Raw genomic sequence first — 27,080 nt, 5'->3', positions numbered from 1 at the left:
AAAAAGAATCCAATGTTTTCATTTCTTGGTAATCATCGCCGCTTGAATTAATCTTTCGGGTCAGTGGCTATAATTTTCGCTTTATTTAATTTCAATGTTTGCCATTTTAAAATCTCGATTATTTTTTGTTAATTGTTTGTGTGTCTGTTGGGGGTTTTTTTTAAATATATTTAAATGCTGCTTGGCTATAAAAATAACAAATAAATAAATATAGCTCAATATGGATATAGCTATGAATCAATATATGATTGGGATTTTAATTTTTCTTCTGGCGACAGAATCATTAAACAGCAATCATAGTCCTACGGCCATTGCTCCCTCTTCCCCCCATCCATGGGAGCATTGTTGTATACATGTATGTATTATGGGGCAACTTTGCCGAGCCAGAAAATATTTACTACTAAAAGAACTGTACTTTTTTATTGCAGATCAGAAATATACCAGAACACATGAACGGAACACGCCCACAATTTGAAATTCTACACGAATTTTACATGGACTCTACACAAAAATGATTTCTAGTCCAATCCCCAAAAATATACTTCAAAGCTCCATAAGGCATTCCCTACATATTCAACCCTAAAAGTATTATATCTACGATGGAGACGACCTCTCCTCATGTGCAAATGTAGATAGTATGTATATAATTGAGTATTATAGACTTTTAAGTAGATAGATTTATATGATATATACCGAACGGTTAAAGGGATTGAAAACTATATTTCTTACAACACATACTTTTAATGTTAAATACTTTAATGTTTAACTAGAAGCAAACTTGTATTGTCTGGTTCTGATAGAGAACGAAAAACGTATTGAATCACCAGAAAAGTATACACTAAATGGCGGCTATCGTTTGGATATATGTATAACATATAACATATGCAGTATATATTTTATTAAACAATCTCCAAATGAGCTCGGATCTTAAAGTGTCAGTTTCGAAGCAAGTCTGTTTCATTTTATTTAATTTCTCAAGCATTTTTATAATATTTATACACCTGCTTTTCAGGCTGAAATGTTAAGGGATTATTTCTTTGGACAAGTAAGAACAAACTGATTAAATATTAGAGCGTATAGTATACCCTGTAGATACGTTTGAAGATTTATTCCTCCTTAGATTCGGCTTCATTGGAGTGCTGAATGCCATCGATGACTTCGCCGGCGGGGTCCTTCTCGCCGTCTAGGCCGAGATCACCCTCCCCCATTTCGCTCCGCTCGATAATATCCCTGATTCGCTGCTCCGCCTCCAGGGTCTTGAGGTGATTGTAGCAGAGGTGAAGCTTGTAGGCCGCCTCGCAGCGGGTGCGGCCCTGGAGGTCGCTGCATTCCTTGACCGCTGGCTTCTCCTTCTGCAGCATGGTCTGTACCTGTTGACGGAAGGCATGCTCCAGCAGGATATTGTATCGGTAGACGTCCAGACTCTCGTACAGGCAGCTCACGAAGCAATGTAGCGGCTCGTTGCCCTTGAGGTCAAGGTATGGCATCTGCGAACTGATGCCGTACTCCGAGTCTGGCAGACTGTTCTCGCCTGGGGGTATGGGGGGCACCACCTCATTCTCGTTGTTGTAATCGTTGTTCAGGAGGCTCATGTGGAAGAGCTTCAGCTGCGACATGGAGATCTCTGTCCTGCGGATGCACGACTGCAGCATGTCCTCGGTAAGCGTTCCTTTCGTTGGATTCTTCTCGTCCTCGTCCACGGAACGGGTCAGGGACATGTTTAGCGAGACAGTCAGCGATCGGCTCTATGAAATGGATGGAATAGAACCCTGGTACTCTTGAAATTTCTCTCTGAGCCGCGATTTGTTTTACCCATGCCAGTGGCAGCAGATCGTTGAGCCCCAGGCACAGCAAAAACAGAAATTGGTTCCGAAAAAACATTGAATTGGTCTCCCGTTGTCACTCCCACTGGAAACTTCACTCTGGCCATCTAGTAGGCTGCTTTTATAGAGCTCTCTTCCAGGGATCATCTGCCGGTAATTGCACATTTTAATTGCAGTTCAATCGACGGCGATCGGAGCGATCTGCAAACCATTTTAACGCCTCACTGGCTGATCTGACAGATCTTTAATGGATCGCGCCCTCAACTGATGGCCGTTTCCAGTAATTATACGTTTGCAGATCCAGAACCGAATCGGGCCACGCCTCAGTGCGCAGTCAAAGCACCCATTTGTATATGAGAACTCCCATTAGCGTTGGCCCAAAACATATGTACATATTTGTCATATTTTTTTAGCCCCGTTTAATGGCCTCTATAATCGATTTGTAAAATGACAGCAGAGCAAACCGATCTGTGCAAAAAAGTTCATGCTCAATTTGGCAGATGAATCAACAAGAAGCCAATCGCGTGCCCTGCCCCCATAAAACTGTTTGGAAAAGGTCGACAAAAGCTATTCAAATCTATATGTAGACATATATGCCGATGGATCGAAAGTTTATTCTACACTGTTTGCCATATATGTACATATGTACAATAATGATGGGTCTAGAGAGTTTTTCCGATGACTAGAAGTCTTTGTTGATTGCCAATCCTTCTTCCTCCCTTACCTGCTTTTAAATGTCTTCAAAGACCACATCTAATTGATGAACTTAATAACAGACTTGTGCTGATAATCAGGAAAAACATTACCCGCACTAACCCTGAAACATATTGGACTCTAAGATCAAAGAGAGAAAGACTCAAGAAAGACAGAGCCAATACTCAGTCGTACACCCCACAGCGTAGTTTTTATTATAAAATTAAATTACATTAATGCGAGAACCGCAGGCTAACAGCCCCACATCCACTCCTACTCCCACTCCCGCCCAATCCAGCCACCCACACCAACCCCATTGAAGCGAATCATTTCTTTGCTCTTCCATTGAAAGCACTGTGGCAGGAACAGGACAAGACAGAGGAAGAGACGGAGACAGGCCAAGCAAGAGAAAAGTCTGTCGCTCAAGACAAAGGCCAAGTCAAGCCATCAATGTGTTTGTCCCTTTGGCAGCGTCCACGGATCACGAAGCACAGGACCCACACCGCATCTGTGTGTGTATACCGGACCAGCAACCACGAAGGATATCACGCGTGTTGGTTTCTTTGACAAGCCGCCGGGACAGAGACAGGGACTGGAACAGAAACAGCGACGGGACCAGGATCTGTCTACTTAAATGCATTAGCCGGAGAGTTGAAGGAGAGTGAGCGAGATGGTGGGGACTGCTGCCTTTTTAATAGACATTAGTAAACGCATCACTGATTATGCCGAAGCTCTTGTGCGGACAACTGCAACTGAAACGGATGCTAAATGGAAGTGACATGACAGGCCCATCCCCCTGACATCCCTGCCATCCCTGCTATTCCTGCCATTCCTGCTGTCGAGATCCAGCCAGACGGAGCAGGGAGTGACAAAATGAATTATAGACGCCAAGTCCAGCCAGTCCGGCGTCTGTTCAGTACATCCCACGAGCTAATGGCTCTGCTCCAAATTCCCCAAAGCAATTGTCCCTAACGTGCGAACCGGCAACCCCAACAACAACAAACGGCGGCAACAGCCCACCTGACCTAAGCCCAACTCAACCCAACGGATCCGAGCTTAACTGGTGACTGCAATTGCGACACGTGCTCAATGAATGTTTAATGATTTGTTAATTGGATTTGGGCCTTTAAAAAGCCGTCCCGGCACAGCCCAGCCCAGCCCTTGCTGCTCTGTCCGAATCATTTGTTCGGATATTACGCCTCCTCGTATGCCTCCTTTAAGGTCTTTTGTGGTATAAAGTTTGCCGGGCGCCGCTCATCAATATTTATGCAATACGCTCGTACATGAGCGTGCAAATGCCTTGGGGATCGGCCACCCCGCCCAAGGACTTAAGCCCCCTGACGACGGTCTGACAGTGGGCTCTAATGATGGCCCACTGTTATGCAAATGGCTCATACTCGTACAGTGGAGCATCCAATGACAAGTCAAATATGCATAAGTAATTATGTATATGTATATATGTAGGAATTTAGGATTTTTATTTTCCTTTGAGATGCGCAAAAGCAAAGGCAGGGGCTGGGCTGATGTCTGAGGTGATTCCAAAGTTTAAATAAATTTCGATAGCTCTGAAATTGGGTTCGGATGATGTCTAAGAATCTGTAAAGCATTCCATGAATTATACTTTTGCTGTTTTACATTTACTTTGGTTGGAAGAACAAGTGCTTAACAATTCACAGATACATTCTTGCCCATAATACATTTGAAGGTCCTACTGAGAGTGGGCTTAGATCTGGCTGTGGTGCTTGTGGTAGCACTGGTACAGCTGGAAGGCTGTGTCACAGTTGTCGGACCCCTTCAGGGAGTCGCACTTGGCCTGGACAGCCTTGACAGTGTCCTCGCCGGCCAGGGGACCCAGCTTGGCCAGAACCACATCGGGCTTGATCTGGCCATCGGCCAGAAAACCAGCCTTCTCCAGGAAGCAGTTTGCGAAACACTTGACCTTGGGATCGATGTCCTCGAAGTTGCCGGCCCGCAGGGCCAGGGCCTGTTCCTTGGTGATGCCCTCCTGCTGGACGCACAGCGCCCCGTTGGCGTGGGCCGTGGCCTTTTGCTCATCCGAGAGCTGCAGGTCCTGCAAGGAGAAGGATATACGTAGTTACATCTGCAGTCCAAAGGAAAGGATCGCCGGTACTCACAGCGACGGCGAGAGCCACCAGGGCGGAGAGGACAATCAGGAGCTTCATTGTGCTGATCGAGATGATGGTGTCGGAAAACCTTTGGTATCGGAACTGTTGGCTCCACTCGGCCGGCTACTAGCTTTTATATGATTTTGCATACAGCTTGTCTGACTTGTGCTTTTATTATCGCTTTTTGTGTTCGCTCTACTCCGCTGACCACATTGTACCCTATATACGCGCACTGGCTAATGTATCTCTTATAGTTTATTTTTAATCGAGGCTTAATGATTCTCTCTCTCGATTTTTTCGCATTGTTTCAGATCCGCGCCTGGTTCCTCCGATCGCTGATTACCGGGACTGAGTCACCTGTTTTCCAGTCTGGCTTAAAGTCCACTCGATACACTAGGTCCCCTGCAATTATTCAGCGCGTCGCGTCCAGTTACGATTGCCATTGTACTGCTAATTGGCTTTAATGATCGACACTCGTGCTCATTATTGGGTCGGGGTAATTTGATTTGCATAATGTAAGTGCTAATAGTGATTTCAGACTTGGCTACCGATTAAATAAATCTACTTTTTTCGGAGAGGACCAGCGCTCATCCAAGCGTCAACCAATTTGCAGTACTAATGAATACAAAACCTTCAACTTGATCCAAATGTCGGCCCGCGTTTATGTCTTAGAATCTTAGAATACTGGCGAAAAGAAGAAGAAAATAAACTAATTTAGAACTTAGAAAACTGTCTTATTTTGTGGACAGGGCTTTCTATACCGACATTATTTTTTCCGACTCCCTTAAGAGTGTCAAAGTCTAGTCATTTCCTTGAATCCAAAATATCAATAGCACATTACAATATTTATCTTGTCATTAATAATTTTCGAGACCAGCATCTACATACAAAATATTAATGTACAAATAAGAAGAAATATTTACTCAATTGTGAATAAATCAGCCAAGCCCCTGTGGCCTGCACTTGAATTGGGTTTCTCAGAATATCTGCAGCTCAAGTGTTTGTTCTATCTGGCTCTATCATACCGGTTTCCGGCTGCGGCTTTGATGAGGCCAAATCTTGTAGCCCAGTGCCAGTGCCAAAGTCTAACAGAGTTTCGAATCTCAAGTCCAAATATTGAACTGGTTTGCTGATTGGCCCGAAGTATATACAAACGAAGCTGCCTGATTAGTAATTAAAGTGACATTCGGATGAGTGGCTGATATCATATGTACATACATAATATGTAGTATAATAATAAATTATCACTAATAGTTTGAGTAGAGCACTGCCCTAAACGGATTCGGTAAAGTTTGCCCGGACTTTTCTGGATGCTCACGTGCAACGAAGAACTTTTGATCGCTTATATTACAAATATTTACTGCTGACAGCATTGATAATTCATGACCTACTCAAACTCTATGAGTGTACCTGTGTCATGGATGGGCTCCTCCGCTCCTCAACTTTGGGGACAAAACTTGCCCGCACAAACTCGTAAATAGATACGCACGCCAGGCAAAACAAAATGTCAGAGCGATTATTGGGGCCCATCGTCGCCTGCCGTGGCCCTAGCAGAAATAAAATATTTAAATAGTAATAAATTCATAATGTCAACGTGTTTGTTGTTGCGGCTGAGGGAGCCTTACGTAGATTTATAGACAATACTAGCAGCAAACACGAATAGAGTCTACGACGATCCGGGGACTCCTCAAGTAGTTTGATTTCTGCTCGAACTGAGAGCTCCCCCATTGGGGGACTGGAAGGGAATAAAACTGTTTTATCGGAGACATGATAGGGCTGGCGGGATGGGGCGAGGAGGCGTCGCATGCCGCTCATATATAATATAAATATTAAATACTATATGGCATGCCATAAAAATATAAACAGCACATAAAACGACAATGAAAAACAATGGCACACGTTATTATGTGCCCGAACAAAGAACTGGGAGGCTAATGAAATGTCATCGGACCCCAGGGCCCCCGCGTCTACCCAACCTAACCCAACCGAGCTGAACTTAACTGAAATGCAAATGTCACGCGAAAAACTATTTGACGACAACATTACGTTGACATTATAATAATGCCGCCGACCGTTGAAGGAGCTGCCATCACCAGAGTCCCCGACCGACCCCAATCCCAATCCCAACCTAAAGCGAAAAGCTCTGCCCTCCTCGGTGCTATCCCCGCAGCCATATGCAAATTTTACGTGCTCTCAGGGCCAGTCATAAAAGTCAACTTATTAACTATGAGCAATTAAAAAGAAAAACAATTAAATAAAACAAAAAGCGTGAATTTGATTACGGTCAACCTCGTGGGAGTTGCTAAGCCCAGAAGGTACCTAAAGAAAGGACACATTTAGAGATAGCTGATCGGCCTGATCAAAGCATATATGCTACTGAAGCTTCTTTCAAAAGGAACCGCCAGCTATTACATTTCAGATATGCTTTTCAATCTACGAACACTATTGGCTGTTAAAAATCAATTGTTTAAAGATAATACATGCATTCTGCACCCTTTAGCGGCAGTTTTGTAATTAATTATATACAAAATCAACGGTATTCGAGCTCTCCCCTCTCCTCTGCGGACCATCAGCCGAATCCGCAAGCGTAGCAAAAAGCTACAGAAATTCAATTAGGCTTATCCCATGGAATAACAACAGCAGCACCGGACGACACCCACTGACACCCACTGACACCCACCGACCGACACCCACAAAAAACAACAGTATAACAGCTGCAACACCTGCGCAATTAATTAGTGTTTGCGGCATTAATTTCACAAAAAAAAATTATAAAATAAGAGATGAGAAAGGAAACCAAAGCCAACCTTAAATAGGACAGAAGGGGCTGGGAATGGGGTATAGCGATGAATAAGGGTCGGCCTTGTCAGGGGCTGTGATCCACAATTAGACCGAAAATTCTGTAACAACATTTCGCAATGGTCCGGAGTGGCCAAGAACCGCTACCAGCAACAGCAAAGAACACTAAAGGAATGGAGGAGAGAAAAACCTGTGTAAATGGGGGAAAACTGGTTTGTTTTTGGGCAAACGATCAACTCTGTATGGCATTCTGAAATCTGTTTGCTCCGATCTCGTCTGTAAACGAGGAGTACCAACTCCCTCAGAGCATTCGCAAGAGACGCAGTGGCAGATATCACAATTTCCACTTCTATAATTTGTTTATGATTATGGCCGACGCATGCAAAATAAAACGCATTTAAGTAATTAAGCCATAAAAAGAATGGCGTGCTCTGCTCGGTCCTGTTCTCCATAAAAACCAGTCCATACTGCAATAAAATGCCAAAAACAAAACAATTAGGCAATTAAATGTCTTTGGTATTACCAAAAATTTTCGTTTTGGTAACAAAACGCGTCATAAAATAAGCCAAAATGTACTCACCCTCTGGAAGTTAATGGTTTTCTAGGATGGGGCTGGGTATGGGGATGGTGATGGTGGGGCAGGGGTGACACTAAAAATGGATCCCAAAGGGGAGAAATTATGTGAAAATGTCCGCCTTTGGCTCGGCATCTGCTACTTCTTCCGTATAAACGCACAAAGGAAAATGTGGCAGCGAAAAAGAAAAGGCCGAACGAAAGGTCGAAGGCGTATGCGAGTGTTTTAGTAATATTTATTGAATTCCAGTTATCGAAGCCAGAACCGATGAAGTGGAGGGTAAGGAGGGATAGCACAGGCCCGGACAAACCAGAGCAGAATAAGAATCCGAACCCCCGAGTCAGAGGCCAAGCAAGCAAAGCTCACAAAGCTTTTGCACGCACATTTTCCCCCCTCTACAACAGCAAGGGAAAATTCCAAACGCTGCAAAATGAATTCTTTTGTGACAAGTTCAATTCGGTTGAGGGGGCGGCATCACATTCTCCCATCCAAGTTCCAGCGGAGTCCAAATGGGAGTTCATATGGGAGCCCGGCAGCAGATTGCTGGCGCTGTTGCTCTTGCTGTCATCTAACGCATCAAAGACAGTCAGGTGAAGGAATGCAGTCCCCGTTCTGTAAGAAATTGAAAAATACAACAGTGTGGAGGAGCGAGACGAGACGCTGAGGAAGCTGGTGGCAGCCCAGGGAAGCGTCGCCGGCTGATGGGTAAATGGAAAATCTCAAGCTGCGAAAATCAGCAGAAAATGCGCTGCTTTAGTTCACATTATTGTCATGGCACTGTGGATATTTTCCTGGGCGCTCGGAATTTTTAATAAGCGTTAAAGTTTATAACATTCTCAGCTCCTACCGAAGCAGCTTCTGAATCGACTACCCCCACCGCTAAGTCATCCGCTTGGCACATATCGACAGGGCGGGATCTTCTGGACTGAAATACGGCTGAGGACCCAGCAAATCCCGGCTACGACCGAGAGGTAAGCCAAGGGCATAAAGAGTCTCACATAAAACCGACTAATTAGGTAAAGCATCTAATTAGACGCACACCAACGAGGCCAACGAGGCCAACGAGGCCAACGAGGATATGCGTCCTTTGTGTCGACTCGTAAAAGCCAAAGCCCCCAAATGACAACGTCGCTAAAAATTCTTATCGCCGGCACCAAAATTAAGCCGCACACGCGGGTCCGTCCCCCGGACAGCACAATAGCGGGAAGACAAGAAGACATCCCCGAAAATACAATATATTGTGGCAAAGGTTAAAGATGCGCCATGTTAAATGTGGAAATTGTTTAATCCACTCGAATCCGGCGACTCAGCCATTACAATTACAGTGCCTGCCAGGTCGGGGGCAGGGACAGGGACAGGGACAGGGTCCGTGGTCAGCTGCATGAAATTGGAACCGGCTCTGTCCGTGGGATGCTAGAAAAATACGTACTTACACTCGGAAAAACACAACCCCGCACCCGTGCCCCACACCAAAGAAGGAAAAAGAAAAAACCTATTTGCATTTTATTTGCTTTGTAATTTGATGGTCGATTGCGTTTTTTAGTGTGTAATGAGGTGGGCTCTGCCAATGGGTTCCTTATACATCTACATATTTTCCAGCGCCTGCCTCTCTAGAAGGTCAAAGACAAAGTTGAGACGACTTATCCCACGCATGGTTGAGCTGTTTTCCATTAGGCACCCACGGATAATGGTTGAATGAAAAACTAATATCAGATTTCAGATTATAAACGTATTATTTATTTTTTAATATAATGTAACGATACAGATATAATATTAATAGATAGGCTCCTGAGGGTAACACTTACAGATGTCTATGCCCTTTCCATTTCCTGAGTCTCCACTTCCCAGAACTTTTTCAGCAAAAACTGTCTGGATTAGGGAATATTCATCGCAATTATTGTTTCAAAATTAGTCTCTTATTTCGTTGCCCTGGAACGAGCAGGATCCTGTGAGTCCCATTTCGAAATTACCATTCTGGGGCACGCACGAGTGCATCAACAACACCCCGAGAATATTTAGGCGCTGTGCGACTGCGACGTGCAAATTGATCAAAATAAATTGCATAAGATATTCCATTTACGTTCTGGCGCCGAGGATAGAAAGTTGCCCCAAAATAATATTGTAAGCAGCAGCTAATGCAATCAGAAAGTGTTGCAACGCCAGAGGGGCGTTGGCTTCCTAGAACAATGCGCATCTTGCCATTTATTTACCATCTCCTCGCCGGGCAGAATTTTTGTTATGAGTTATGGCCGGAATTTCTGATAAGATATCCGGATTGGGGCATGCTACTGGCAAAAGGCTGTTTCACCACAAATTACAGGGGATTTTTGGAGGGAACAGGGTAATATTTTGGGATTCCTTGTCAAATTGTAATCACCTTGGGGCAGGCAGTGCAGTACGGCTGCTGCCTACTGCTTTCTATTAAAATAATTAGTGGTAATGACGCACTGTACCTGGAGTACACAGATCCCACACCCCACACCCACACACAACAGGCTTTCGCCCAAGCCTGCCCCGAGAGAAACTCTGTTTAATTTGGAATTGCAACAAAAGGATTGATTATCTGTCCACGTGCGTCAAGTTCTCTCCACGTGCACTTCAATATGCAAATACATCAGCCAGTCATTAAATTAATTAAAAAGAGCTTTTCCCGGAAAATGACTGTGCCAAAACTTTCCACAGCTCCGCTCCGCTCCAGCTCCCACTCCAGCTTCCACTCCAGCTCCCACTCCACATCGGAATCCGAAGCAGTAGATCTGTTGCACTGCAACTATCAAAAGCTATATCCCGAGCTACATCTCGGCCTAAATGCTGCAATTAGAGATAAGTGAGCTCTGTTAATTTTAGATCTACAGCAGCAGTCAGAAGAGCAGTGATTTTGGAATGATTTCAATGGCTTTCAGAAGGTACTACTCGTACAACTTATACAACATTCGATATGGCAAAATACTGTATTTAATTCCAGCCCCAAGAACACAAACGTTCTTAATAATTGCAGGACCGATAAGCTCCGTAAAATGTAATTATAATTCTCCATCAATATATTCATTTGATGCATGATTGTGAGTATAAGGAACTTTGCAATGCCCCATACATATATTACAACTATCAAGGCTTTTGTAAGCAGGGCAGGGGGAACAACCCTTAGTTCGTCTCTAGTTTTCCACATATTACGCGGCTATCACTTGCCCCCCAGAAAGCTGTGTCGAGAGTTCATCAACCCTGCCCCAAAATCCAAAGCCGCATGGGGAGAGGCTAGACCGACCCCAAGGAATTGTACACCAGCTACTTCTGATGATGCTGTTCGAAGCCCCCAGGCCCCCTTAGGCCAGACATAGCCTGGGGGCGACAATAAACTAGGCCATAAGATTTACTAATAACAATGATATAAGACATTTTACCAAATGAGTATATAATAAAGCTAATGGAAAATTATGGAAGCCTGGGGGTGGCTCCATTCGGATAAGGAATGGGATGGAAACAGTGACATCATATAGATACATAGATACAGGCATATCAACTTGAGATACATTACATTAACCAAACAATTAATGGGCCTCCGTTTTGATCAGTTTTAAGTGTGGATGGAATGTATTTTCCATTCCTTAATTTGAAATTGATTAAATTCCACTCTGGAGTACTGCCGCATTGAATTTATGGCCAAGCAATTTGCCCCCTATCACTCGGAATGGCTAAAATGGCATTCCTGTCCAGTAGCCAAATATTTATCACCTGCACATATTGCAGAACTAAACCTTTTTCGGACCATAATAGCCTATTAAGGTGTTGGCCGAAATCGTGTTTGGCCTGCGATTTAAATGCAATTAAATGGAAGTGTCTGATGGGCATACTTTATGGCCCAACCACCCCGCCCCACCCCAGAAAGGGGTGGATGTGATCTACTGGACGGAAAAGAGTTCAATTAAAATAAACGAAATTGCCCAAAAAATGGGCTCGTAAAAATGATAAACACATTAAACGGCCACCAATAAATGTCTTTCCACTGACAATTTATTTATGAACTCTAATAACTTTTAAAGCATTTAATTTCAGTCAAATTCAACCTGTTCCCGATCCACCGCAACCACCTCCAGTAGCTTCACCGCCAGGTCCACATGTTTTTAGCCGCTATGTTTTTGGCCCACACACAGGAGAACAGAAAGTGTCAACTTTTTGCCAGCCAAAAATTGTCAAATGCACAGAATTTTATGCGCCATACATTTATGTTGATGCGGTTTAAAAGTTTTTTAATTACATTTGCAGGAGACCCGCACCCGCTCCCGCACTCACACCCACACCCACACCCATACCAGGAACAGGAGCAGTCCTTTGGTGCACACATGCCCGTATGCGTCATTCGGAATATATTTTACTCTTTCTGATTGTGTTTGGCTGTGAAAATGTTCAAAACTCATTTAATTTGAAACAAATTAGAAACGATAACATACAAAAGTGAGTTGTTGTTCTGGCTGGAGGTGGAATGCTGTGTTCCAGGCAATAGATATGGCTATGGAGCCCTACAACAGAGCTATTTTGACACTAATGTAGTCTGACTCGAGTGAGTGGCGTCTCAGTGTATTTTTTGGCCAGAAAAGGTGAGCTTCAAGCATGATTTCTGTCATTATTTACAGTGCATTATAGTGGGATATTATGTTGGGTATTTTAATTACTAAAGACCCAAACAAATAGGTTAGCCTTCTCGATAACAGCTTGCCATTTCCTAGAGCTCATAATGCTCTTTTCGAATAATCATTAACCGATGACAAGCTGAAATGTTACCCATTAAATTTCAGTTTAATTTGCTTATGCATTAGCATCCAATCCAACCTCACATACTCCTCGTCCGATTCGCCCCTTGTCAGTCGGCTGTCAATCATCCATCACTGCCCCGAAACGAAGAAGAAGAAAATGAACCCACCCCATCAGAGCTGCTGGACTATGGCAAGTCTTTGCTACTTATCTCTAAGCCGCAACAGAAACTAATTACTAAAGCGCCTCTCTGCCTGTGCAAGCAGTGGGGATTATCTATAGCAGAACCGATGCAGAGTCCCCATATCTCTAACCCTGAATCGCAAAAATGTTTAGACTACACATAACCAAAGAGCTCATCATTCATCTGGTGTGCCTGTGGGGCCCAAGCAAACATGGCCTGGCCAGCAAGTGAAAGGCACCCAAATGATATCAGTTCTCTGGGATCTGATGTGACCCAAATATGATGGGGCTGAGGCTGTGGCTGATACTGAGGAAGCCACGTCAGGACGAGGCATTTTAAAGCAGCATACCCAAGGATGTGCAAAATATTAATAGGCTGCGAATGCCTGCACAAATATTGCCTTGCCTTGGCAATACAAATATTAAGTGAATGATAGTTTTTTCCGATCTCACACAAACAACAAAAGCCAACAAAAACAAAAAAGTCATTATGATAAAGTGGTTTCGAATTTAGAGAAAAGGGAACGGCCAAGTGGGAACTCTCAACGATTGACCAAAATAAATGCAAATCAGTTCCAGGGTTCAAAAGTCCAGTTTTTGGGATCGTATAAAAGCACGCTGCACACTGAATAGAGTTAGCAGTTTCGCTTCCACAAAGTTCTAGACAAAATTTCGATCAGCATCATGAAAGTATTCATCATCTTGGCTGCCTTCGCCACACTGGCCGCTGCGGTTGTAAGTCGAGAGCTCCCGTGTTTCCCCTTCAATGACTCTAACTCTCGCGTTTGACTTCCCGCAGGAATTCGGGTAGGGTTTCTGGAGCTGGATCTGGAATACAATGTGGGCTCTGTGCCCGCCCTGGTCGTCGGTCGTCGGATCAACGGCAACCGTTCGGGGGTGGCTCAAGAGGGTGGTGTGCCATGAAGACTGATCAATGGACCACGTTGCACTGGGGCTTTTCCCTAGGCCGACTGAAAGTTTGATTAATAAATCTCTTTATCCCTCTTCGGCAACACGTTTTTAATTAATTTTCCATTCAACAATTTGCAGTGCGTTTCCTCGCCATTACCCACACTCGCTCCTTCTCTACCTTTGAGCAAATAGCTACGAATCTGGCTATGGCTCTGGCTCCACATCCGTCTCTAGCTCCCTGTTGCCGCAATTCAAAATGCAAACAAAGTCTCGTCTCGTCCTCTAACAATTTGACACCAGGAGCAGGAGCAGGAGCAGGATGGAATGCAGGAGCGACAAATAGTATATGTATGTATCTCAATTGTTTGCGTATTTGTTTGCCAAGAACAATAAGCTGGCTGTGTATGCTGGCTGGTTGTGTGGGGCTGTCTGGTCGAGGGCAATTCTTGGGGGAAAATTCCCTAATTGATTTTGGTAATGTTGCTTTTTAATGAAGTGTCAAATGTGTTTCATGTGTCAAATGTGGCATCGGGCCACGAGGCGGCAGCAGGTCTCAACTCTCTGAGGAGCACAGGAGAGAGCTCTTAGTGTGCAGCCACAATTCAGCTTTTGGCTAATGTAAAATTAATTACATATATTTGGGAGAGAATCGAATGAAACAAGCTATTTTCTACACAAAAAATAATCATCTATATAAATACATATCCCTGAATATCTAAGAATAGCTTAAAGATAACACATATAAGAAAGCGAAAAATACCTCTAGGCGGAACATGCTCTCCGAACACAAATGAGACACCGAGGCCCATTAGCTCAGTTGGTTAGAGCGTCGTGCTAATAACGCGAAGGTCGCGGGTTCGATCCCCTCATGGGCCAGTAATTATTTTCCTCTATTTTTTCGTCTTTTATTTTTGTGTTTGGCTGGTATTCCTTTTGCTATTATTCAAGCCGCTCACTTACCACTTTCTAGCCGTAAACGAAATGGAAATTGTGCAGCAAAAGTGTCGAAAACGACCGACCAGTCTCACTCGATCACTTCCAAACTGGCGTTTGTTTGTGCTGGACCCACAAAATAGATTTGCCGCAATGTAATTGAGTATTTGTATTCAATTAAGACTTATTTCAATATTTGCATAAATGATGCTGGACCAAAGCGCCAGACAACCCACAGACAGAAGAGCCAAACCGAATAGAGTCGAGTGGAGTGGAGTGGATTGGAGTTGAGTGGAATGGAATGGAGTGCCGTGGAGTCTAGTCCTCAAGCGCGTATAAATCCCTCATATGTTCGGGCATAATTTGGTGAAACGAAACTTAAACAAACAACTGGAGAGAGCAGGAAGACAGCGAGAGTCCAGTGGTCAGATCCGTAGCTCCGGTGTGGGTGCCATGTGTGCCAACTGTCTGATTTTGACAGCCCGCATAAAGCGACCAAAGGACGCAGATGAAAACGGTCCCCATGATGACACGATGCCTGGGTAAACACTCGTGGAAAGGTCCAGCTAAATGCATTACCGTCTGACTACCCACCGGCCCCGGCCACCGGCCATTCGAAGTCCTTTGCCCCCTTCCCCATTTGGCGACAAAAACTGCCACAAATATTAATTTTTATTATTCAAACATTGCTTTAATTACATTATTTTTGCGTATGGCCCGCGAACAAACCCGCTCCGCACCGCAATGCACTGCACGGCACCCACTTGGACATGTGTGGCAAGCTCTTCAGCTGCATTCTGTCGTTTCCACAGCCTCCGCTTGCCCCATCACTCTGATCAATCACTGGAAAATTGGATTTTCATATGAGCGTCCGGGCTGCCGTTCTGGTGAAGGGGGCCGGGCATCGGCGGCGCCTGTGCCTTGTGGTGATGAAAATCAGTCGGGTCGGGTCGGGTCGGTGCTATTCCCTTCATGTTTGACAAGCCCAAACAGAAACTTAATCAGACTCCATGGATTGGTCAATAAATTTTAAACACAAATCAAGTGTTAACTGGGGGTTTAATTGTGGCTTGTGCGACGAGTACAAAGAAGAGAGGAATACAAATTTGAGATCAGAAAAAATACAGTTTTACGCATGAATTCCAGGCCATATTTGACTAAGGTGAAAAAACAATGTTTTTTTATCAAAAGCTGAATGATTTAAAAAAAATATATTTTTGATTTTACTTTCAGTACATTGCATATGCAAGATTTTTTCTATCTGCATAGCTGTATTGGTAAAATAAGAAATAAAATATGGAAAAGGAAATGTGTATGTACATTCCGGGAAAATTCCAATGTATTTGTTAATGATTAAAGATAACTTTACTTAATGGTTGCATATCTACGCCAATAGTACATACTATTTTAATGCAATTAAATCATTCACCTCGAGTTTTTTGAAGGGAAGAAAGTTTCAATCGGCTAATAGCATTTCTAACAAAATCCAAAAAAGTAACCACAAATGTCCCCCAATGCCGACAACGTGGGATTTTAACACTTGGCAGCTGCGAATGACTGCGTCAAAACCCAATCCAGTCGGAACCCTTTGCTGTCCCAACCATTTGGCAATCAATAGAAACACGTCCGGCCATATGGAGGGACCCAGAGAATGGAGGAAAGGTGTCCAGTTTATTTTTTGCCCGGCCATTCATCGAATTCGTTGGATCCGGATGCTGGGCTGACGGAAATTCGATTTATTTTCATCAATATTCAATGTCATTGCAACATCTTCGTGGGCAAACCCAAAAGCGTACATCAGGCATGTCACTCGAAAACCACCAGCAGCAACCAAAAGGAACCACCAGAGTGAGGGATGGGATCCCTGCCGGGCTCCATGGAAATGGACTTTGTGGCTTGAAACTTTTTTGTGGGGATTCGCTATTAAAATTTGATGTGCATGTTGTTGTCTCGTTGTCGCAGGTGGACGTGTCACAGGAGTGATCCTATGGACCCATGGACCTGTCCCACCTGCAGCCCCTGCCATGCGGGGCAGTCTGGCGCAGTTGTGGCCATTCGTCTATTCGGGTTTTGTACACTTGATGCGCTCTCTGCGCTGCCATTGCATATTTAAACAAATTTATTTGCAATTTAGTGTTTGCGGTTGGTGCACCCAACACCGGAGTGTGGGACCGGATGGTTCGCAGCACATTCGAAGCGCTCTTTTAAGTGGCGCGAAAATTAATTAAAATTTTTGAAATTGATTGACAAATATGTCAGTTTGATTGGCAACTCTCTGGCGTGGCTGCACATTATTTGTTTGATTTTCCATTTCAGTATTTTCAAAATGTACGCTGCAGCTGAGTCCCTAATTATTAATATCATGTACCCGGCTGGTGGATAGAAATCTGCCGACTTTAAAGCTTTCTCTTTAGCAGCCCTAAAATGTAGCACCTTCGGGGGCTGCCTGTCAGAAATCTCGCCTCTCGTGGAAATGCAAACAGAATCGAGAAAAATCAACAAGAGAAGGTGCTGGGCGCGTGGTCTCCCAGTCATATCTGTGGAAGTGGGAAAAACGCAAAGCCGGCATCGGCGGATGTGTGGGCGGGAGCGAGCTTCGAGTCCGCGAAGTTTGTGGCTGCATGCAACGCAGCGATAAGGGCATGGCAGAGAGTAAATACATAATCCACGTGAGTCGGTGGCCGGCGAATGCGACGTGACACGCATTGTGTACAAGAGAGAGACTTAATGGTTACTACCTAACCCTGCTTGGCATCTGTCTGCAGATTTAAGATTTCTTACTAAAACGTTTTAATAGCAAAGCTCTGGGAGTTCTCCATAGTTTTATATAAAGGATATTGGGGGAGACCATTTTCAAAGTTTGTGTTACTCTATATCCCTCCTGATACAAAAAAAAAGAGCCGAAAACGAGCAGTTTCATTTAGCAGAGCAAGGTTTCGATCCTCGGACCTCTGGGTTATGGGCCCAGCACGCTTCCACTGCGCCACTCTGCTAGCTGATGTCGCATCGCGAAAAAGGCTCTGTTGTCTGAAACATTTATAACGAAAATTATTCTTAAATCTAGAAAATAAAACAGATTTGATTCAATTTAATCAAATTAAAAAACGAAATAACCTAAAAATTAAAGCCAATCAACTTTAAGCAATAATTGTGTTTAATTTGTACTTTTTGCACCCATCCTTTAATTTAACGATTTTGTCGAAACATGAACCAACTAGCAGAGTGGCGCAGCGGAAGCGCGCTGGGCCCATAACCCAGAGGTCCGGGGATCGAAACCTTGTTCTGCTAATTGACTGGTGTGGGGTGCAATTCCCAATTTTTGTATGCATAATAACATAAAACAAAGAATAAAACAGTTTCAGTTTAAAAACCTCGCATTCTGATTCTAAATAGTTATTCTTTTTAATAAAACTCAGTTTATTTTTAATGAGAAATTAAAGCTCGGCTATATGGCAGACCCAGAAAGAAAGAGCAAACACTGTTTTATAACTCGTTTATAAATACCGGTTTTGTTTATATGTGAATAAATGTACATTACGTATGCAAAGATCAGGAAATCAGGATCGGGATATCAATACATATAAGATAAAATAATATAATTTAATATAATATAACGTATTATTTCAGTCTAGTATTGCACAAAAAATGTACTTCCCATACCGGGAATCGAACCCGGGCCTTCTGGGTGAAAGCCAGATATCCTAGCCACTAGACCATATGGGATATATTCGTGTTATGTCCAAAACTGCATTTTGTTAGAAATGCCTACGAATTTGTTATTTTTAACCATGTCCCGCCAAATGTGATTGCGAAAAAGGCAGATTAAACCAGTTTTAAAATACAATTTAATGGGAAATTTAGTTGGAAATAAATGATGTATACATTTTAATATTAAACTACTCGGAACGTTGTGAGTCGAGTCGCAGCTACGGCCACGACTCTACATTTAGAAAGAGACAGAAAATTAGTAAACATTGTTAATTAATTTGTTCTTTCTGGCTATAATAATACTCCGATCTGATCCAGATTCGGCAATCTACCAGATATGCTCATTCTCTATGATTCTGCCTTTTTGGTTTTCTCGAATCTTCAAAATTGTGGATGCCACAGATTTTGTCCTTTGTAGGTGCGGAAGGAGGCGTGGCAAATTCAGTGTGATATCACAGGAGTCTGGATACAAAATTTCGTTATAGTCTCTGCGAACTAGGTTTCAAACAAGATGGACAGACAAATCTAGTAGACCCATGGCATACTACCTGGCAAAGAGGTAGGCCATTTCAATATACTTTCCCTTCCGCAAATCCAAATTATTCGGTGCAGAAATATGGAGACGAAAGAAAACTTCAAGATTTATAAAATGATCATCAATTTTGATACATAACATATATAAATACGAGTCCTAAGCTCATTCACTATGGAGCGGCCGCGGTCTTGTCTTATAGTATTTCGCGGTCTTGTTTTTTAGTATTTAAATGGAAGAACGTTTTAGTCGCAGCTATAATCGAAGTCTCCATAAATTGAATCTGTATAAGAAAGTATTAGTCTAAAAATAAAGATGTTAAAAAAATGTCAGCACATAGCGCTTCCCATACCGGGAATTGAACCCGGGCCTTCCGGGTGAGAGCCGGATATCCTAACCACTAGACAATATGGGAGATGTGAGCTGAGGCGTCAAACTTGTAATTGAACCAAGTTTGCAAAAGCAAAGGCAATCTTCAATGAACATGTTCGTGTTTCATATGTATTTTAATATACTATATCTCCCTGATTTTCCCATAAGGTCTCAATCTGGTAATTAGTTACATTCCAGTCTAGTGGAATATGGCCGTAGAGTTGCCTACGCCAATTTCAATAGAAAACATCCAACAAGACGAATAAAGCAAGGTTTGTCGGTTATACATAAAATACAGTACATATTGCAATGACCAAGGGGGTTTAACGGGTTATTTTAGAATCGTATTAGTAAATAGTTATGTATGTGTATTTACATATGTCTATGTACATACATACATATGTATGTATGTATGTACATATATGCATATCTATTGTACGATTGAAATGTAGAATTGAGAAAGAGTTCCATAAAGACTTAAATACTTACTTAAAGACATCGCAAATGATGCCATCAACAATTGCAAGGTAGTCACTTTCCGCTACAGAACAGATGTTGCTAGATTGTTGGCAAGGCTAAAAATAGGCACCTTAAGATTTGTACGCGGTTCTAGCAATTGCACTCTTACGGATACATATTTGTAGTCCACATATTCCGTACCGCAGTATTTCTTGTTCCAGACACAAGTTCTGCTTAACGAAAACTAATGTCATTGCCACCAACTTCAGCTGCACCTACAAATATGAAATAAATAGTTCCTGCTCATTAAATAACCATTAAAAAAAAAAAAATAAATAAATATGCTAAACTATTACGATCGCATAATTATAAATGTTTACCGTCGTCATCAGGTTAGTTTATAATAGAACAATAATTTTACTTTTCTAATAAATAATTCGGCAAATTCATAACTTAAATCATAAAGTACTAAGCGTCTAACGTTCACTGCTTGCGAAATTTTAAGAAACACCACATTTTTTATTAAAATAGTGTTTCAATGTCTAACGACAAAAAGTTTTGGATGTTGGCGGCTAAGAAAACTTAAAATTTTATAATTTGCTTTGGCGGAGAGTTAAAAATAAAAAATTCCTAGTCATTTTTAATAAAATGCAGTTTTGGACCATCGTTGACTATATCCCATATGGTCTAGTGGCTAGGATATCTGGCTTTCACCCAGAAGGCCCGGGTTCGATTCCCGGTATGGGAAGTACTCTTTTGATTCTTTTAGTGTTCTTCCGAACTCGTTTCACAGCGCCATCTGTTCGGACATTCTAGGAAGCAGTCTTGCCATTATCAGTATTTAGGCGTTCACATTTTTCCTCAGCTTTGTGCTTGGAATTCCCAATCAGTTCTACCGGGCACTTCCGTAACTGAGAGCTGTTTGCCACGAAACGATTGTCATTAGTAGTGGTAGACTGACGTTCTACCCAATACTAAAAGGCCAGTTGATGATAGAAAATTATGACTCTTGAGTGATTATTTTTTATTACCACGATTCTGACGGGGTTGCTCCTGCCTAGAGTTGTCGGTTGAACTGATGGTCTTTACCTAATGACACCTTCTAATAATGAATTTGAAACAAAACTTAAATGCCCTAGTGTCTGCGCTTGGTTCGTATGAACATGGAATGTGATGAAAGCTTATTGTGAACACAATTGCTCATGGCAAAATCGTACCTTTTCCGACGTATGAATATTGCCACTTGTCTGTGTCGAGCGGCGACGGCCATCGTAGTCAGCAGGATGGGGGGTGTGGTGTGTGTTCTTGTGACGACCACTCCCGCCTATCCATCCATTCAGTCAGTTGGCTGTTGCGCTGCGCTGTCTGGCTGGAAGCTGGCCGTGACCGTGGCAACGAAATCATCAAACCGTTGGCTCTCTCATTCAGTCTGTGTATTTCGGGCCATTTGGTTTTTTTTTTGGCAAAAATTTACATAAAAATCGCATTACACTTAACATCCACTTTGCTAAACGAAGCGAATGAAAGCGGGCGCCTCACCATGGTTTGGGTGGGCTCGCTTTTCCGGCTTGTCCTCGACTGCTCTCGACTGTGCTTTTGTAAGCCGAAGCCGTGTGTGCTGTGGTGGATACATGGGTGTGTGTTTGTGTGTGGGTGGGTGGGTGGTTCGCGAGAACCCGATATTTTCGTACGTGTCTGTCCTTGTCTGTGCTTGTATAAGCGGTTTGAAGTGCACTGCGGCCTTCGAAAATTAAATTAAAAAGCGCATCCAACAGGGACCAAGTTTGTGTTTGTGAAAAAAAGAAATTACAAAAAGGCGGCACGATCTTTTTTCCACCAGGACCCTATCTATTCAGGACCCTTATCCACCGAATAGCTTTTTATTTATCATAGGCGATAATAATAAAGGAAAAAGAGGAACAAATATTCAAAAAATATCCCGAAAAATGGATCGAAGCTAATGAAATTGTTGTCAGTTGCTTAAATTAGATAACCTTCAATAAATTTAGAAAATAATATCGTGGCAGATATATTTGGAAATATGTTTTTATTTTGGCGGATATGACCATAAGTAGTTACATATTTAAATGTATAAAATACTAGGACGGGCCGCTAGATGAGTGACTTTAAGATGTACATTCATCAATTATTAGGAAAAGGCTTACAATTAATGTTTGAATACCAATAAGGTATAAAGGGAATACGAAATAGGAAGGTATAAAAATTTCATCGATAACATGCGAAGGGGGAATATTTTCTGTTTTGTGAAACCATTTCAATTAAGCTGAAATAAACATTGCACTGGTACGAATTCCAATGTCAATGCAAACTTCATAAATCAGTCGAGTCATTGCTTTTCTATTCCGAAATTCTTGGAAAAAAGGCTGCCAACTATGCGAGAACTCCTTGTGGCCCCCTTCGACTAAATATTTTACTGGATACGTGTCTATTTTCAAAGAGCGCCGATCCTACCCTAAAGATGGCATGTGGGGCAGGGAGTGGGAACAGGACCAGACAGGACAGGATGGGCGTGCTCTTGGTGGGTCAGTTGACGCTTTGTTGCATTTGTTTTGGCATGTTTATTGCACTGTCAACGACAATGCATGAAAAGTTTTAGTTAGCCAAGTTAAGTCGTCGTTTTTGTTGTTTCTGTTGCTGCGACTGGTGCCAGTAGCAGGGCTGCCTTTGGTGACAAACCCTCTGCGTGCAGGGCCCGTATTTGGCCTGCTCCGCTCTGCCCGGTGTCCTGCCCAGACCGTAACTGTTAATGTGTTTGGAGTCAAATTGTTTTCAGTCACGTGACCGGCAACAACAACAGCAATAGTGAACACACAGCAACTTTATTCATGATTAATCAGTTGCATTTAAATATGTATTACAGCCAGGGCGGGGCCGTGACTGCGACTCCCTCCCCTCCCACTCTAGTGACAACTGCAGTCCATTTGTCCACAAACAAAATTGGGTCTGCTGATGTTTGCCCTTTTGGCCAGGCCCGAATGCACATAGCCGAGTAGCAGATGTGTGAGAGTCCGTTGCTTATGATTAATTCAATCCATTCTAAATTTAACTACAACTTCATTTCGCTTAATGGCGCCGGGCAACAAATCGCCGTGCGTTAATTAATTTTAATAACCATCCTCCCTATTAGATCCCCTTCCTCCCCAACAGCTGGACATTTGTCGCGCGTGTGTCGCGTTTACTGTGGCATGAATGTTTAAAGACAAAACACTTAAGCGGCAAAAAAAGGAGAGCAGAGCTCCTGTAGTGCACTTCCTTTCCTTTGTTGGTCAAAGAGCCAATTTGACAATATTTGAGTCAGAATTTCCGAATTTACTAGACTAACTCTGGAAAAAACTCTCATATTAGGGTACTTATGTAATTAATATTCTAATGAACCGTACCTACATTTGCCAGGGAAAATTACTATTATTGCAGCCAGCATCAATATTTTCTAAATATCATTAATATTGTAAATTGAAAAATATTTTAATCAGATTTGATTGGATTATATTATGGGCTTGTCTGTCAGCCAGCTCCCGCCTTTGTCCCTTCACCGCCCACAAGCCTAAGGAACAGAAGTCAATTTATATTTTACAGATATGAGTATCCCTTCTGACTACCCATAATCGTAATATACGAGAATTGTGTGGCTTCACGTCCAGGACTACCCTTGAGGAGTGCGCAAGTTCATTTCCTTAAAGGGATATTTCTTTTGTAGCCCCCCGTTCCGGGAATCACTTTCCCTTTGAATTCATTTCCTTTTGTGGCGGTAGAGCAGAAATGTATTGTAAATATTCATTACATGTGTGCGGCAAATTTTAATTTTTTCGCAAAACTGCAAGACCCAAAGAGGGTGGCTCCTTGCGCACTTAACATGCCTTACCGTACCATACTCGGATCATACCATATCCAACCGTACAAAGCATTCCCTCAAGGGCTCTGGCTCTGGAACGAGCCAGGGTTGGCACAGAGTGCACGACATTCATTGTGTTTAATGAACATTCGCATCCATTACGCTTGCATTATGTATGTAATGTCGTAAATAATCAACAACAAACGTGCGCACCGAAAACCATAAAAAATTTGCCAATATTGCTAAAAATACCGGCAACAGATGCCAGCAATTCGCCAGGCCATGGCCCATGTGGTTTTCTATTTTCACCAAGTTCTATTTTGATTTGTGGTCTAAATATGTGATCCGAAAATATCTCTCATGGTCCCCGAATAGTTTTGTGAAGAGCTTCAAGCAAGAACGATATGCGTATTACTCAAATGATTGAAAATTAAGTTTACCTCGATTTTGTATGTATTCCTTAGTGATAGCGACGAAAGACCCTGACCGAAGACTACGATCGAGTGAAGACTCAGGCACCCCTTGGAACAACCCAACTCTTTTTGCCACTCCACCCAACCTAGACAGATATACATATATAGATATGTATCTTCGATGATCTACAATGGGTGCCGTCCGTTATTATGTATATCTGTGGAGATTCCTATCGACGGGGTGAGTAAACAACCCTTTTCACGCTATTACTCAACTATCTGCTATCTGTCACCCTTGTTTTTTTCCGGCATACCTGGCGCGCTCTCGGCAGAAACCCCGCCATTAATACTCATTAGGTTCGAGGTTCGTAGTGCGCCTTTATCAGCCATTTAGCCAGTTTGTGTAATCCCAGGAAACGCGACCCACGGCACACAATACACAAGACAGCAACCGCAGCTATAAGCGTGCCTTTTTTTTGGGTTCTGAGTGTTTCTACTGTTTTATTTTGTGTCTATACTCTTAATAATATTAAAAAATACACCCATGGGGACAACAATTCGGTTTGTGTGGCTAGTTTGGGGGGTGGTTACACGTATCTGACCGTTTGCCATAGCAGACGCATAAATTTCTTGTGTCTAAAACCCCAAGACAATTAGAAACAGTGGCAGGGGTAGCGGTGGCACAGTGTGAGTAGATAGGTGGGTGGGTGTTTGGCTAGCTGGAAGTGCAAAAATCGTTTATATCCATTGAATAAGACAATATAACAAAACACATTCAGTGCGACTGACATGCGACGTTTTCTAAAAGTGATAAATGATGTCGCCAGCTCCTTGCATTGGCTCTGGGTTTTTGGTTCTAGGTTGAGGCACATTTATATGTATGTGCTGTAAAATGGTTTAGCATAGCCTCCTCTCTTCCTTTCCTCGCTCAATCCAACGCCATCGTCCCTGTCTGTCTTCCGTTTCCTTAGTTGCTTTTTTGTGTGTAGGCAAACTGAATTGCATGGCTTGTTTGCTGTCATGTTAGCCAAACGGGTTGACAACCGCAATGGCATTTGATTAGACGCAAGAAGAAGGATTGGTGTCTGCAAACTTAAGGGACACGAGTAGCTAATACAACCCACGCAGTATGTTGAAGTAATTGTAGGCCCCAAGTACAATCTACAAAAAGAGATACAGAGAAATGTAGGCCCTCATGGGCAATTGATGCAACGGCTCCCTACGTCTAAAAAGGTTTTCAGATCCACTGGGAACATCAGGGCACGAATCTGCAACGGACTCTGGGCATGCATCATCATAAAGAGAATCGTTCGTTTCATTGTAGGGTCGTATTCATACCAGGGTGTTGAATATAAGGCGAAGCACAAATCAGCATGCTGGAATTAAGTCGAATTATTGAGAAAAGTTCAGAAAGAATCCAAAAAAGGATTTCAAACTTATTAGTTAGCTTAATTAGGGCCAACAATGAAAATAAATCAATATATTTAACTTACGCATTCACCAATTAGTGTTACATGCCAATAAGTGAAAAATAGAATCAAGGTCGTGAGGGCTATGTAACATAAAATTAAGAAGCACTCCATTTCGGTGGGCGTCTGCAAGGCCACAAAAGATAACCGTAAAACAACATAAACAGCCGCTTCCACTATACTTACGCCTACAATAAGGGCATATAGCTCAAAACAGATCGAAACGGCGAAGAAAATGAAGTCTATCAAGACAGGCAAACAGATTAGTTGCTCCAACTCCTTGACAAATCTCCGGATCTTCAGGTGCTCTTTCACGAACTCTTTTATGAGCCGCATTCGCCAGCGGTTCCGCTGAGCGGGTGTCAGGCGATCCAGGTCTAAGAGCGGATTGAAGCGCGTGATCTGCAATGGAGAGTCGGGAAAGAACCACAGGGACTTGGGCAGAATGTAAAGAAGTACTCACTTCCATCTCCGTCACCCGCTTTTTGAGTATAAGCAGCTTCAGGTGCACGTACTTAATGAGGCACACGATGAAAGAATTCCACAGGGGAATAGCGTTTATTCCCAGCCCAAGAGCGTACCAGGTGCCAAGTAAGCCGAACACAAAGTTGTTATACACTTCTCCGAAAGGATAGACCTTTAATAGGAAGATGTACTGTTGTTCATCCCGGCGTTCGGTTATGTTGAATACGGATAGAGTGATTAAAACCGTTCGGTATAAGGAGTCCATGAACGCGATGATCCCAGTCAATAGCGCAGGATACCATAACATCCAAGTGGTCATCCGAATATATTTCTGAGTTGACAACATAAGCACCAATTCCTGATCATCTGCCTCCTTCATTAGCTTTTGTATATCCTCATGGATCGCACGAATCATGCCTATGACTCCTGCAGAAATTTATGAATATCTTTTAGCTTTGGAACTCGAATAGTAATACTCACGCTTCCTCTGCACAAAAGCATTCAGTACAGAAACTGACAGAGAAATGTACATGATGGTCGTGGCCCAGCACAACACTCCATCGTTGGGGTTCTCGAAGCCTTGAAAGACGCGTGCCAGCATAGCAACAGTGCTCACCCAGGTGGAGACCATGAAGATGATGCAGCGTACCAACGGTAGCCAAGGCCAGCGCTGGTATTTTTCAGCTACGTAACCATACATTCTAATGCCCCGTAGATGGAGGCCAAGGATGTGGCTTTTGAAGATCGCGCGCGGCAGAAGCAGCTCCTTAACTCTGAACATTTTGAAATGACTGAAAAACGGCACACTTTTGCCTTTTATTCGGGCTGGATGGAAGAGCTAAATGGGCCAATTTAAATCGGCCAATATAATATATAACAGACAGGTGTTGGGGTTCTGCATAGTGGATGTGGCATCGACCGTGTTGTGGACATTCGACGTGTCCTTTTCGCTCCCTGGCACCTTGCCGGAGTGGGCAAAATATGATTGGCAAATTTTTAATTTGCAGGGCTAAATGC

At 43.0% G+C, this 27,080-nt stretch overlaps 3 protein-coding genes and 6 non-coding genes across 9 annotated transcripts; 3 read left to right on the top strand and 6 right to left on the bottom strand.

Annotated features, from left to right (window-relative positions):
- Window positions 1-941: 941 nt before the first annotated feature.
- LOC108158372 lies at window positions 942-1,902 on the bottom strand. The gene is made up of 2 exons (XM_017290627.2): window positions 1,813-1,902; window positions 942-1,745 (listed from the first exon to the last, which is right to left on the bottom strand). Exons 1-2 carry the CDS (start codon window positions 1,879-1,881, stop codon window positions 1,107-1,109), a joined length of 708 nt encoding a protein of 235 aa, XP_017146116.1. The 5' UTR covers window positions 1,882-1,902; the 3' UTR covers window positions 942-1,106.
- A 2,072-nt stretch (window positions 1,903-3,974) lies between these two features.
- LOC108158177 (general odorant-binding protein 56d) lies at window positions 3,975-4,714 on the bottom strand. The gene is made up of 2 exons (XM_017290394.2): window positions 4,652-4,714; window positions 3,975-4,587 (listed from the first exon to the last, which is right to left on the bottom strand). Exons 1-2 carry the CDS (start codon window positions 4,697-4,699, stop codon window positions 4,240-4,242), a joined length of 396 nt encoding a protein of 131 aa, XP_017145883.1. The 5' UTR covers window positions 4,700-4,714; the 3' UTR covers window positions 3,975-4,239.
- Window positions 4,715-14,661: 9,947 nt separating this feature from the next.
- Trnai-aau lies at window positions 14,662-14,735 on the top strand. Its single transcript has one exon. It is a non-coding gene; the product is annotated as a tRNA-Ile (tRNA).
- Window positions 14,736-17,713: 2,978 nt separating this feature from the next.
- Trnam-cau lies at window positions 17,714-17,785 on the bottom strand. The gene has a single exon. It is a non-coding gene; the product is annotated as a tRNA-Met (tRNA).
- A 223-nt stretch (window positions 17,786-18,008) lies between these two features.
- Window positions 18,009-18,080, top strand: Trnam-cau. The gene has a single exon. It is a non-coding gene; the product is annotated as a tRNA-Met (tRNA).
- Window positions 18,081-18,443: 363 nt separating this feature from the next.
- On the bottom strand, window positions 18,444-18,515 carry Trnae-uuc. The gene has a single exon. It is a non-coding gene; the product is annotated as a tRNA-Glu (tRNA).
- Window positions 18,516-19,375: 860 nt separating this feature from the next.
- Window positions 19,376-19,447, bottom strand: Trnae-cuc. Its single transcript has one exon. It is a non-coding gene; the product is annotated as a tRNA-Glu (tRNA).
- Window positions 19,448-20,539: 1,092 nt separating this feature from the next.
- Window positions 20,540-20,611, top strand: Trnae-uuc. The gene has a single exon. It is a non-coding gene; the product is annotated as a tRNA-Glu (tRNA).
- Window positions 20,612-25,239: 4,628 nt separating this feature from the next.
- LOC108158049 (odorant receptor 56a-like) lies at window positions 25,240-26,694 on the bottom strand. The gene is made up of 5 exons (XM_017290195.1): window positions 26,544-26,694; window positions 26,062-26,489; window positions 25,785-26,000; window positions 25,353-25,505; window positions 25,240-25,290 (listed from the first exon to the last, which is right to left on the bottom strand). The coding sequence occupies exons 1-5, from the start codon at window positions 26,692-26,694 to the stop codon at window positions 25,240-25,242; spliced, it is 999 nt and encodes a 332-aa protein (XP_017145684.1).
- Window positions 26,695-27,080: the final 386 nt, after the last annotated feature.

Source organism: Drosophila miranda, chromosome 3 (genome assembly GCF_003369915.1).
Source record: "Drosophila miranda strain MSH22 chromosome 3, D.miranda_PacBio2.1, whole genome shotgun sequence".
Lineage (NCBI taxonomy): Eukaryota > Metazoa > Arthropoda > Insecta > Diptera > Drosophilidae > Drosophila > Drosophila miranda.
The sequence above is the reverse complement of the archived record's forward strand: the minus strand, read 5'-3'. Positions and strand labels throughout refer to the sequence as shown.

Bases quoted from the DNA above. Each gene is read 5' to 3' on its own strand.
- LOC108158372 (XM_017290627.2), bottom strand. From the start codon at position 1,881: ATGTTTTTTCGGAACCAATTTCTGTTTTTGCTGTGCCTGGGGCTCAAC. The intron at 1,746-1,812 runs GTAAAACAAATC...TCCATTTCATAG, and splicing joins ATCTGCTGCCACTGGCATGG to AGCCGATCGCTGACTGTCTC.
- LOC108158177 (XM_017290394.2), bottom strand. From the start codon at position 4,699: ATGAAGCTCCTGATTGTCCTCTCCGCCCTGGTGGCTCTCGCCGTCGCT. The intron at 4,588-4,651 runs GTGAGTACCGGC...TTCTCCTTGCAG, and splicing joins TGGTGGCTCTCGCCGTCGCT to GACCTGCAGCTCTCGGATGA.
- LOC108158049 (XM_017290195.1), bottom strand. From the start codon at position 26,694: ATGGTCTCCACCTGGGTGAGCACTGTTGCTATGCTGGCACGCGTCTTT. The intron at 26,001-26,061 runs GTGAGTACTTCT...TCTCCATTGCAG, and splicing joins AGCGGGTGACGGAGATGGAA to ATCACGCGCTTCAATCCGCT. The intron at 25,291-25,352 runs GTAGGGAGCCGT...CTCTTTTTGTAG, and splicing joins ATCTGAAAACCTTTTTAGAC to ATTGTACTTGGGGCCTACAA.